General features: G+C 39.7%; 2 protein-coding genes across 3 annotated transcripts; one reads left to right on the plus strand and one right to left on the minus strand.

The window, feature by feature from the left end:
• On the plus strand, window positions 1-8,077 carry mybl2a (MYB proto-oncogene like 2a). Of its 2 annotated transcripts, none has more exons than XM_085394341.1 (12): window positions 1-233; window positions 3,385-3,487; window positions 3,704-3,775; window positions 3,874-3,966; window positions 4,059-4,279; window positions 4,366-4,486; window positions 4,717-4,770; window positions 4,905-5,143; window positions 5,333-6,035; window positions 6,256-6,498; window positions 6,638-6,838; window positions 6,961-8,077. In XM_085394341.1, exons 2-12 carry the CDS (start codon window positions 3,386-3,388, stop codon window positions 7,552-7,554), a joined length of 2,643 nt encoding a protein of 880 aa, XP_085250467.1. In that variant the 5' UTR covers window positions 1-233; window position 3,385; the 3' UTR covers window positions 7,555-8,077. The 2 variants fall into 2 exon arrangements, with proteins under 2 accessions (XP_085250467.1, XP_085250466.1); XM_085394340.1 differs by lacking the exon at window positions 1-233 and adding an exon at window positions 589-726.
• Window positions 8,078-10,076: 1,999 nt separating this feature from the next.
• LOC146644868 (uncharacterized) lies at window positions 10,077-11,189 on the minus strand. The gene has a single exon (XM_085394235.1). It carries the CDS (start codon window positions 11,187-11,189, stop codon window positions 10,077-10,079), a length of 1,113 nt encoding a protein of 370 aa, XP_085250361.1.
• Window positions 11,190-12,467: the final 1,278 nt, after the last annotated feature.

Raw genomic sequence — 12,467 nt, forward strand, 5'->3', positions numbered from 1 at the left:
AAATGTGTGTAGCAGCTCTGCAGCAGTGGTGCTCTTGAACAGACCTTTAGTATATCGTCCCGGCTAAATTTCAACTGATAAAACGCCAGCAGCTCCCTGTTACTGTCTGTAGATAACCAATACAAACCGCATTAAGCATATATTACATGGAAACAATGATTTATTGTGGTTGCTAATTTCGGGTCTTCATCGGGACCGGGGGACTGAAGGGACAGAGGAGTTATATCGCGCAGGTAAGTGTGAGAAATGTGCATGTGTGTGTATATTCTTGGTGTCTTTAAAAAATAAACAAACAAGCTATATATAGGTATATGATACTCTGCGATAGCTGGAAATGTTTCACAAAAGAATATTTTATTTGTCGTTATATTTATCACGCAGTTGCAGAGCTTGTTTGTGTTTATGGCTGTGAGTGAAACTGTGATTTCCTCCAATGCCGTCAAGTTGTGAGCTGGAAGGGCTGAACACGACTGTTTTCCAGAAGCACTTACACAATGTTAGATTTATTTAAACATGTCCGCGTTATCTCTGCTTTCGTGTCGGCTAAATGTGCCTGTTACGACTTCCACTCCTGATGAAAGCGTTGCATTGGGCAGGCTTGTTTTTATCCCGCACAAGCGCCGCTAGAGGCGCTCTACTTGCTAAATTAACAGCTAACGTTTTCTCAAGTGTGCTCACTGGATCTGCTATCAGAGAGTTAGCTTGAAGTTGCAACCAAGTTTAAATGTAAGTTCTGCAGCTTTGCGTTATATTTTTGTTCGATCAATTGCAATAACTTTGTTTCGAGAGTCGCACAATGTACTGTTGTAGCTATATAAGGTAACAATTTGTTTTCACGGCGATTTAATTGTTGGGTTGGCAGAAGCTAATGTTAGCTACTTAGCTGTGGGAAGTTGTTAGCTCTTAGCTGAATAGCATGCATGCTTGTTTAACTGGTTGCTGGAGAGCAGGTGAAATACAGCAGTTAGATCTGTGATAATGTGCTGATATTTTGATATTGTGTAATTGAGCAATTTTACATATTAGTGTTATTTCTTCAATTTGTAAACTCTGTAACATATTGTATTATTTAAATAGTGTAGTCTGTTACTGTTACTGTCTTGGAGCAGCTGTAATCCAGATAATTTCCTTAGAGAGAGGGTAGAATTAAGACTCAAAAATCAACTTTACCAGTCAATAAATAATTACTCAATGTGTGTTATATTTGAAATGTACTCAATAAATGAATGAAATTCATTCCAACCCATTTACACTGTAGTTATTATTAGATATCCCAATGGTGACTGCTTAGGTTAAGAGCATTACAGACGACTATATTGTGTTACTTACTTTTTTCTTTAATTAATTTTGACATTAAGGTTACTTCTGTATCAAACAGTTGCTCTATTTAAATTGCAAAATATCACTGATGGGTTGCTTGCTTTAGAGACAGATAATGAAATTTCTAGGGCACTTTTTTGAGTACACCTTGCTAGTCCTGGTTTAGACCCCCTTTTTTCCTCGGCTGCCTTAATTCCTTCTGGCACAAATTCAACAAGATGCTGGAAACATTCCTCAGAGATTTTGGTTTATATTGAATTGGAAGCACAAAGTACCACACAGTTAGTGCATATTTGTCTGCTGCACATCGACGAGGTTCCCATTCCACCACATTCAAAAGGTTGTCTGTTGGATTGATGTCTGGAAATTGTGGAGGCCATTTGATTTCAATGCACTTCAGTTTAATTTATATAGCCCTTAATCACAACAACAGTTGCCTCAAGGAACTTTATATTGTTAGGTCAAGACCATACAATAATACAGAAGAAACGAAGAAAACTGCAACAGTCATGTGACCCTCTATGAGCTAGCACTTTGGTGACATTAGGAAAGAAAAACTCCCTTTTTTTAAGAGGAAAAAAAGAAAACAGTTTGAGATGATTTGAGCTTTTTGGTCATCTTTATGAAAGCAGCCATCAGAAGATGGGTAGACTGTGTTCATAAAGGGATGGCCATGGTCAGCAGAAATACTAATGCCTCTTTTCCACTAGTACCTACTCAGCTTAACTTGACCTGGTTTTTAGGGTTTTCCATTAGGTGGTAGTATCTGATACCAGGTACTTTATTAGTACTTGCTCGGCTGGGGTTCCAAGTGAGCTGAGTCGATCTGAAAATGTAACAGCAACTGACTGCATGCCAATGATCGGTCAGTCAGTGGTGTCGCGACTTTTTCACAGAGCCACCATTTTTAAAAGGCATACACCAAGCAGCAGATATACCGTTGTCTCGACGTCCTCCATTATTGCATTGTGTTTGTGTTGCATACAAACAACATCATGGGACTTTCGGTGACATTACTGCAACGACCCGTAGCACATTGAGGTGGTACTCAATTGTAATTGAAATCAACCTTAACTGAGTGAAGTCAAGTAGGTACTAAGAGAAAAAGGCTTAGGTAATACAAAGCAGGAAGCATCATTTCATGTGAATACTTTATTCTGACCATAATTTTTGAATGCTGCAACATTGTTCCAATTTTCTGTCCAGTTTTGGCCTCAGTTTTCTGTTCTTAGCTCTCAGGAGTGGCACCTCATGTGGTGGCCTGCTGCCTTAGCCCATCTGCTTCAAGGTTTGATATGCTTGCATTCCCAATTGTAGCGGGTGCTTGAGTTAATGTTGCCTTCCTATCAGCTTGAAACCGTTTGGCTATTCTACTTGAACCTCTAGTATCAACAAGGCAATTTTGCTCTAAGAACAATTGCTCACTGGATATTTTTTCTTTTCTTTTTTTTAACCATAGTTATTAGACAGCTCTTTAGCTGACGTGACTTAGATATGTATTTCGAAAAAGATTTTGCTGTTAATTTGCTCTGTAGTTTATTTTCTTTAATAACTTTGACACATCTTATGTGATTTTTAAAGTTCAAACAACAAATATGCCAACACTTGCATACTTCATTCTTAGTGCCTTCATTTTTAATATCTGTTACATTTACAATAGATTTTGGTATTGACTTGCAAAAATGTAGATCTCAGTTGATACTGGATCTTTAGGGATTAACATAAATTCAGATATCTATATATGAATTCATATTCTCTATTTACATGGAGTATTTCAGAGATCTATTGAAAATAGCAATGAAGTCATTGTTTGTTAACTTGTCCTTAAGATCACAGTCTGCTCAACTGTGAATTGTACTCTGCTGCATATGCTGCAGACAGTACTGAGTGTATTGTAAATGATGGCTCTGGAGTTATTTGTTTGGGTTTAATGTCAACCATGTCATAGTCAGTGTTCATCGCTGAGACATCTGAGCTCTCTTGTGTGTCTTTGCACTTGCACTGGGAAATTTAAATAAAGTAAAATATTTATGTTTGAGTTATTGGTTATCTTTGTGTTTGCAGCATGGACGATGAGGGAGATGATAATCTATGCTTTGACACTGACTCAGATTTAGTAGAAAATAAGGACGGTACCAGGTGTCAAGTCAAATGGACTCAGGAAGAGGTAAGTTGAAAGAAGTCTCAGGACAACCTTTTCTCTTCCTACAGCATCTTGATTTTCACATAATTTATTCAGTTACTGTTACTAATGTCATATTGTTGGTTGTTTTTTGGCTCATATTAATTAACTACCTGGCTAACTCAGTATCTGTAAATGTCGTTGTAATGTTTTGATGGTAACCCATGTACTGTGTTTGGACTTATTTTCTCTGACATTTAGGATGAAAATCTCAAAATTCTGGTCTGCAACATTGGAAAAAAAGATTGGAAAACTATTGCTAGTTTTTTACCAGTAAGTTTTGGTACATGCAGACATTGTTCAAGAATAAGATGAATAACAGCAGTGAATTCTGACTTAATACAGCGTGACATGTCTTGTTCCTTGTACAGGGGCGAACAGAATACCAGTGTATGCACCGCTGGCGAAAATATCTGGATCCTGACTTAATTAAAGGCTTCTGGTCCAAAGAGGAAGATGAAAAGGTGGGAAAATGAAAAACATGGTTTTAGTTTGGATATTTTCCTTTTTTTGTTATTTAAATTCTGTTTTTACTTTTGTATTTTTCTCTGGATAGATAGTAGAGCTTGTGGCCAAGTATGGCACCAAGCACTGGACTCTAATTTCAAAGCATCTAAAGGGTCGATTGGGGAAGCAGTGCCGTGATCGCTGGCACAATCACCTCGACCCAATGATCAGTAAGAGCTGCTGGACTGATGAAGAGGATCTCATCATCTATAAAGCCCACTCCATTCTGGGAAACCGGTGGACTGAGATTTCCAGGCTGCTCCCAGGAAGGTGGGCCAGTTAGCTAGCAATGACTGAATTTTTAAAATATGGTTAGCAGTCAAAATGCAATTTATTAATTTTTTTTTTTCTGGCAGGTCTGACAATTCTGTGAAGAATCATTGGAATTCGACCATCAAACGTAAAGCAGAGCTGGGCTTCTTTAGAGATGCTGCTCAAAGCATTTCCATTGATATTCAGCAATTTGTGGATGGAGAGGTACAGTGCTTATTGGATGTAGTTCATACTTTTTAAGGCTTCATTTTCAGTTATAACTGATGAGATATGCCAGTATTGTTAGATAGATTTTATACTGGGACATAGCCAGCTCAAAAAATTCAAAGCTGCTTGTTTTTAATGTCACTAAACTACCATTTTTCCTGCAGTTTTAAGTTACAGTAAACTTTGATATTGTTAATTGTGAATTAATATTACATGATGTGTTACAGGTGGATTTCAAATGTGACGTTGTTTTAGATGCCGAACCAGTAACTCCTGAAGTGGTGAGCTTGCTATAGCTGTATTTCTGAAGAAAAGATTTAGGAATTCATAAATACCTAAATCTTTCAGGATTTCACACAAGCTGTTCTCATCCGACAAGTTTGGTTTACCTATTGTGCGTTTTGCTCTGCTGCAGCTCAGGCCTGAGAAGTCAATGCAGGACAAGGAGCACCATAAAGCCAAGCAGAAGACTGCTGCTCCACCTCCGCAGAGGTCTACATCAAAGAGAGAGTCTTCCTCCCTCAGCAATTCTTTTCTCCCCTGCTCAAAATCCAGTCCCAGCTCTGGCACCGCACCACCAGCCGTGCAGGTGGATCAGAAAAAGTTTGCTGATGCAGCACTAAGGATGATTGCTGAGGACATGTTGCCCCTCAGGTGAGTTCTTCTGCTGATAGTTGAGATAGTGTTGGTTTGTGATTCACTGAAGGAGGTTTGGTAATCCTTAAGTCAATGCAATTTTCTTGTCACTCTGTGGTTATGTTGAAAACTTTGTAAAGGCTTTTATATATTGAATTAATATTTACTGTATATCATTAAATGTATGATTCACTTTATTCCGCACAGCTTTGTTGAAGGGGCTGGCTTCAGGTCTTTCATGAGTACGATCAGCCCTGAGTACAACAAGCTATCCCAGCGCGCAGTGGCCCTGCAGCTTTATGACGAGGTGGAACGAGCCATCAAGCCTCAGCTCATCCGTGATCTTAAATCCTGCCTTGCCACAATGAAAGATGGTGAAAGTGCCATTCATGTCACCGTTGATCTCTGGGCAGGGGCTCAAACCCTGCCAGTAGAGGATCCCATTGTTGTTGTCCAGCTTCACTTTATCAGTGATTCCTGGCAGCTCCGCCGTCCTATTGTGGCCTTCCGTCATGTCAGCCACAAAAACCTCAGCACTTGTGTGTCCAGGGAGCTCGAAGGTGTGCTGCTCAGCTACGGGATCTTTCCTCGCAGCATCGGCTACGTCCTTGCCAACCAGGCTAAAGAAGCCCTAGCTACAAACAACTTGTTCTGCGACTACAAGATTATGTGCACGTCCAATAGAGGAGAACCGGATGGAGATGAAGTGCTGGCCTTTCTGTCAGACCAAATGTCTGAAGCAGAGTCCCCTTTTTCCGAGCTGCAGATGGGGACAAGGACTACATGTGCTGCCAGGACACTGCAGATAGTGATTAGGGATGCCTTAAGAAATTCAAGAGTAGTAGAGAACCTGCTCTCACAGGTCCACAATGTGGTGGCTTTCTTCAAGAGCAGCCCCTACTGGAGCGAGGTATGAGACTAAAGGATTTAAATGTTATTTCCAAGGTATTTAAAGCTGGGTTTCAATATATTCATTTTCATTGCGAGGGAGAAAAACAGAATTTAAGAGATGTTTCCTCTTGCTTACATTATTTAGTGTAATGTGGCAAATGTTTTACAGAAAAGATGCAGACCTGAGCTCTGTTAACAAGATTATTTTTGCCCTTTTTCTCTTTTTTCTTTTAAATTAGGTTTTGATGAAGGAGTACAATGTGTCTTTGTGCCCTTCCTCTAGCAACTGTCGTTGGAACTCCATGATGCTATCATTACGGCGAATGGTCCAGGAGTCTGTCTGGAGCTCCATCATGACTCTCCTGGCCCAGGCACGCATAGAGGCTAGTGACACAGCCAGCGCCCCACCACTGGTCATGGTTAAGAGGGAACAAGTGATTGACATTCTAGGTCTTCTTGAGCCCTTTGAGGAGGCTTTACAGGTAACAGAGCAAGTTTCTCTATAATGGAATTTCCAAATCTACATGTGTAACCTTTTGTTCAGTAATCCCATAATCAGGCTAAGAAGAAATGTGAACGGGGTCTTTAATAGAAGACATGTTTGTGTCTTATCTATCGTAGGTCCTGCAGGGAAATGGTGTGACTATGTCTCTCATCATACCGTCCCTCATTGGACTTGATAAAACCTTGGAGAATTGTGTCACCAACTACACCCACTTCTGCAAGGCCCTGCGCACAGGCCTCTACACACACTTCCAGCCAGTGATTCACCAGAAGGACATGATACTAGCTGCTGTGCTGGATCCTAGGATCAAACTGCAGGTACCAAATTAGGCCAGAAGCATAGCGGACTTCTGTAGATTTATATTTAATTGAATATGCATGTTGAGTAGATAAAGGAAAAAAATGTGTGTACATTTAAAACAACCATTTTTTTTTTGCAGCCGTTTTCTGATGACAACCAGGATGAACAGAATGATTTCCTAACACCTCCGTCAAAATCTGAGGCTCGCAGCATTGTTGAGTCCACATTAGAAAACATGGAAGCCTCAACATTTCCTACTGTTGAGGCAGAGAAAGATCAGACAGGCAGTGGGCTGGAGCACGATGTGAAAGAAGAAAGCCAGACAGATGGCGTGATGGACACTTGTGCTGGCAGCTCAGACAACAACTGTCCTGAAATCAGTGAAAACGACCTCAAGAGGAAGTCCATCTTCAACTTCCTTCAGCCGCCTGCAAAGACTCTAAAGATGTCAGAGTTCGACGTGTACCTGTCTGAACCGCTGTGGGAAAGCAACTCTACTCTTCAGTACTGGAAATGTGCTTCTCGATTCCCGAAGCTCCAAGGCCTCGCCAAGAAGCTGCTGGCGGTGCCCGCCACATCTGGAGGTTTTGACCGTTTCAGTCCGATGGCTGCGTGCATTGTGAAAGCAAAAAGGAACCGCTTGCCACCTCACACCACAGAGAGACTGCTACTATACAAAAACTCTGTAAAAGTGAAGACTGTTAAAAAGCCCAGTCGGGCTGCTAAACACTGATGGATAACAGCTGAGTGTGGCAGAGCTTGCACAGCATTAAACAGAAACTCTGCCTCTACTTTTAAAAACTGTGCCATACGCTAAGAAGGAGGGTGAACTGCTAATACCTCTTATATTGTAGCAAATGAATCAGCTGACTCTTTCTTCCTAGAACGCATTTGCTGGTCTGCATTAAAAAAACAAAACAACAAGTCCTGTGTTACAGCTGGTTTCATCAGTTTGTTAAAGGGACGCATTCTGGTCAATGATCCTCACAGCTTCATACCTGCAGCAGCGATAGAGATGCACACTGTCTCTGCGTGCTGTACGGTGCTGCTCAGAGTTGTACTTTGTCCCTTCCACACATGATTCAAGTCAGAGCTCTCTACTGGATTGGGAAATGGCAAATTAGAAATGGAGTCGGTGAATGAATGGCATCTGATTCACTTCAAACCAAAATGAGTTCAGCTTGTATCGTTCTTTTGCAGAATTTCATGTTTTCTGACTGCAACTTTTGTTAAGACAGTAATAAAATGTCAAATCAGAGGTTGAATGCTTATTTATTTCCACTATGCACTGATAAATGAGATATTTGCTGCCAAACGTGATGGAACAGTAGATCTTTATATTGAATTTGGCTATTCAGTCCCTCCACCCCAAAAGTCATTTATATTTTATAGTCAAATGAGAAATCCACTGTACATTTCTTTCAGGCATTACAGTTTTGTTTCATTCATTCTAACGTGAAATACAACAGTGTCAGCATCTTTTCAGCTTTTTATCAGACTTGTCTTTCACCATTTTCAAATAGCCTAATCAATAATTCATGTACTTTCATAGATGCTGTTGTTTTCCTCAAAACCATAGATTTTTAAAAAGAAAACATTTTGCTTGGATAAACTATAATGTCTGATGGAAGTTGATGGAAAAGCTTCATTTAGTTTGGCTTTGTCAGGTAGGCTGATGTTGGCATTGAATGACAGCTACCTGATTTTACTGCGGTAAAGACCGATAATGTGTTGAAAATTAAAACCAGTGTTATGAGTGCTGTGATCTCCTCTGAGAAGCATTCAAAAAGTTTTTGCTTGCATTAAACATTGGAGTATGTATCAGCTGTGTTATCAAGAAACTGAGATATCTGCTAGAAACTGGAATATTGGAATATGTCTGATATTAAAGACAGTTTGCGACTGAAGAAAACTGTGAGAACATTTTTTTTAAATCCTCTCATTGATTCATCTTCAGTTGAAACTGCGTCAAATCAGCTGCCAATAAGTAATTTAAATGCATTCTATTTTATTTTAGTGTTATTATTCATTTATATTTTATTGCGTCATTGTAGTGCATTTTACTTGTTTTAGTTGCATTCTAGTTTGTAAAGCAAGTTGTGCAGCATGGGCTGTTGGAAATGTGCTCGATCAATAAACCTGACCTTGACCATGTGTGGAGGGAGCCAGAAACATGCTGCTGTTTGCACATATTTAATAATGGGCTCTGCAGAGGAGCTAAAGAAGAGTCCAGCATGTTGCTCTGACTGTGTAACTCCTAAAGGTACAGTAACGGCAACATTGCCTAGTGACTGATCAGGCCAGTAACATTTCTGTTTCTCATATAAACCATCTCAGTGACTTCAGCAGAGATATTTTGTTAGTCAGGGTAAATACAAGGATTAGCTACCGAACATGTGCTTTTGCTCAATGTCTGACTGCAAGTGACTGAGAATGTGTTTACTTTAAAAAATGAAATATGTATTTGGCCACAGTAACTAAAGGTTCGCTAACTAAAAACTAACTAAAATGTAGCTTTAAAAATAGCTGAGAACAGCCTATTTTAATAACCTCACTCCACTTCCTGCCACTGTACAAAAATGAAGCCAAAATTCCCTTTTCATGGGGACTGCCATCACTTTGTATTTTTGAAGCCAGTGTGTGCGTAGTAGTGAATAAAAGCAGATCAAAAGTACTCAAATACAACCACTTGTACACATCAAAAGAAAAATTCAGTTCACATCAATTTTATTTGTGCCAATTTTAAAACTTTAGGGTAACATCCCTACAATAACGCAGAGATTGTAGGGATGTTAACTTGCAATATTATATAATATTGCAAGGTAACATCCCTACAATAATGCAGAGAAAACCCAACAATCCGAAGATCCCCTATGAGCAAGCACTTGGCGACAGTGGGAAGGAAAAACTCCCTTTTAATAGGAAGAAACCTTCAGTAGAACCAGGCTCAGTGAGGGGCGGCCATCTACCTCGACCGGTTGGGGGTGATGAAGCGACATAGATGAAATGCATGTCACTTCCTCACACATGCAGAGATGTCCTTATTGTCTTACATTTATGATGTTATAGCAAATACAGCCTCTCCTGGGTTACGGATGTAATATACCCTCAGGATGGGCGGGTATTAAATTTTTTTCTGATATTGTCTCTTTGTGATTTATTTTGACTTTGGAAACAAAGAAATAGATATTTTTTAACCAGCTTAAAAGCTGATTATTTCTTTGGAGTCAGTGTGAGAACTGGTAGGAGGATTTTTTAGATGTGGTTGGGTTTGGCTGAAGGCCGGCGCTTGAGTATTTTTGTAGCAGGATTGTATACTCTACGTAGAGTTGACTGGGAAGTAAGTTCAGGTGAATGGGGATGAAACATTTCTTCTTCTGCCTTGGGAGTAACAGTGGACTTGAGGTTGAGTGAGCTCCTAGACTCAGACTGCTTCTTTGAGTTGTCTACAGTTTTAGACCGGGCCCTAGTGGAAATAGGAGGTAGCAGGCCATGCACTGCTTTTAGCTTACTGTCATATGTGGTAAGCTTGTTACCCATTTTACCCTTAAGGTCTCTAATTTCTTTCTGTTGTTCTTTCAGCTCATTGTCGCCTTTGGATGGAAAGTATTCCACATTACTCAGGTCAAATCTCACCTTTTTCCGGGCTATTTGTTCATCCCCATCCTTTCTTTGCTGCTCTGGGGAGGCTTTTTTCTCGACTTGCACAGTGTGGCCGAGTGTGTCATAAAGTCCCTTCAGCTGTTGAGCAGTTTTCAGACGGGCTATGTTATTTTTTTGGGATGAAATTTTCTTCCCCACACTTTTAACTTTCTGTTGACGGCAGTACACCTCCCCAGGTAGTGTAAGAAGCTCGTCTATCCTTCTTTCAAGGAAGTCATTACGATGAATGTACTTCTCATTGTTCTGAATCTCAGTCTGAAGCTGCTCATTTTGTTTCTGCAGTTCTTTAAGTGTTTCATTTTTTTCCTCAGTCGTCTTGCTTAGCTTCATCTTGAGTTCTTGTTTTTCCTGCTCATGTTTGATTTTAAGGACAACCAGAGATTCCACCTCCTTTTCTTTCTTGTCCCGCATCGTTTTTTCAGTGGCACACTTATTTTCAAGGTGTTTGATTGCCTTATGAAGAGCCCGAATTTTTGCCTCATATTTGTTTGTGAGAGCTACATTCTGTGACTCTGCGGACCTTAGCTGGGATTTGGTTTCCTCTGTCATCTTCGCAACCAGTTCCTGCTCTTCTTTCAAAGATGCCTCAAGACTTGAAATCTTACAATTCTTTTCATCGATTTCCTCCAACTGAAGCTTTTCAGCTTGTTTGTACTTTTCTATCTCATTTCTGAGCACCTGCATTTCTTTGGACTCCTCTTTCATCTTTGCAACCAGTCCCTGCTCTTCTTTCAAAGATGCCTCAAGACTTGAAATCCTACAATTCTTTTCTTGGATTTCCTCAAGCTGAAGTTTTTTAGCTTGTTTGTAATTTTCTATCTCATTTCTGAGCACCTGCATATCAAAGTAGCTTAGGGAGCTCATTTTGAAATGAATGTATTTAGTTTAGTTTATACGAAGTGTTATTCTGTGTTTGAAAAATGATCTACTCAATGAGACAAAGTGTTCGCAAGTGGAAACTGTTAGTTCAGAACTATAGCGATCTATGGGTTCAAGGTATGTACTCGAGGGATATTTATAGGATCTGACTCCGCCCCCAGAACTGTCTTCAAAGGAGTTCAAGTGACGTTATCGCCGAACGTCGTGACATTCAAAGGACAGTCTATTATGATGTCATTTTGTACCAGAATGGGTTCAATTTGATATTGTGTCTTTGCAAGTTTGTTCAACTTGCATTGCGATTTCTTTTTTTTAGCAGACTTTAGCGATCCTTCTACTTGGGCTGTCTTCAAGTTTAAGGTATCTGTCGTTTCCCACCGTATCCCGCCCCGATCGATCCATTTATGTACGAGCCCATCCGCCCCCGGATCCGTTCATCGGGGCTCATCGCTACTGTTGTAGTCACTTGTCCGGAGCTAACAACAGCTGTTGAGCTGACTATTAAGCTAACATTATGCCCGCTAGTGTTACGTGTCCTACAAGTCACACTTTTTCTGTGATAAACAGTTGAATTAAATTCTTACAGCGTATGAGAGGTTGGCAGCGTCAAAACATTAGCAATAGGTGACAATAACGAGTGCTGGAGGATTTATTTAGTTATTTATTTAGATCCATTTCTTCAGTATAAGAAGCCATACTATCAGAACACCGCAATACAGATACAACTAATAGGCTACTTATTCTGCAGAAAAACTTTCACCATTTGTGCTTAAGAGTATATGAATTTATATGACTACTGCTTATGTTGAAGATTAAGCTCAGTTTTAATATTTCATGTCATTCTATAATGATCATAGCGTATGCAGAGATGACACATATTTGTCCATTTTAATATTCAGCTGAGCATGAATGGAATGTCAGAGTGGTGTCTGACAGTATATATGTATGTTATTATAATGAACACAGTGTATATATGTATGAATGTTTGATTCAAAGATAAGATTAGACATTTAAAATAAATGAATAACAAACAAAAATCTAGCAGGTTGAGCACTGTGTGAAGCAGGAAACATTCAAGCAGATGAAAAATATATTAAATGAAAA

This window comes from Rhamphochromis longiceps, linkage group LG20 (assembly GCF_057381845.1).
Source record: "Rhamphochromis longiceps isolate RC_006_pf linkage group LG20, R_longiceps_female_GT1.1, whole genome shotgun sequence".
In the NCBI taxonomy this organism is placed as follows: Eukaryota; Metazoa; Chordata; class Actinopteri; order Cichliformes; family Cichlidae; genus Rhamphochromis; species Rhamphochromis longiceps.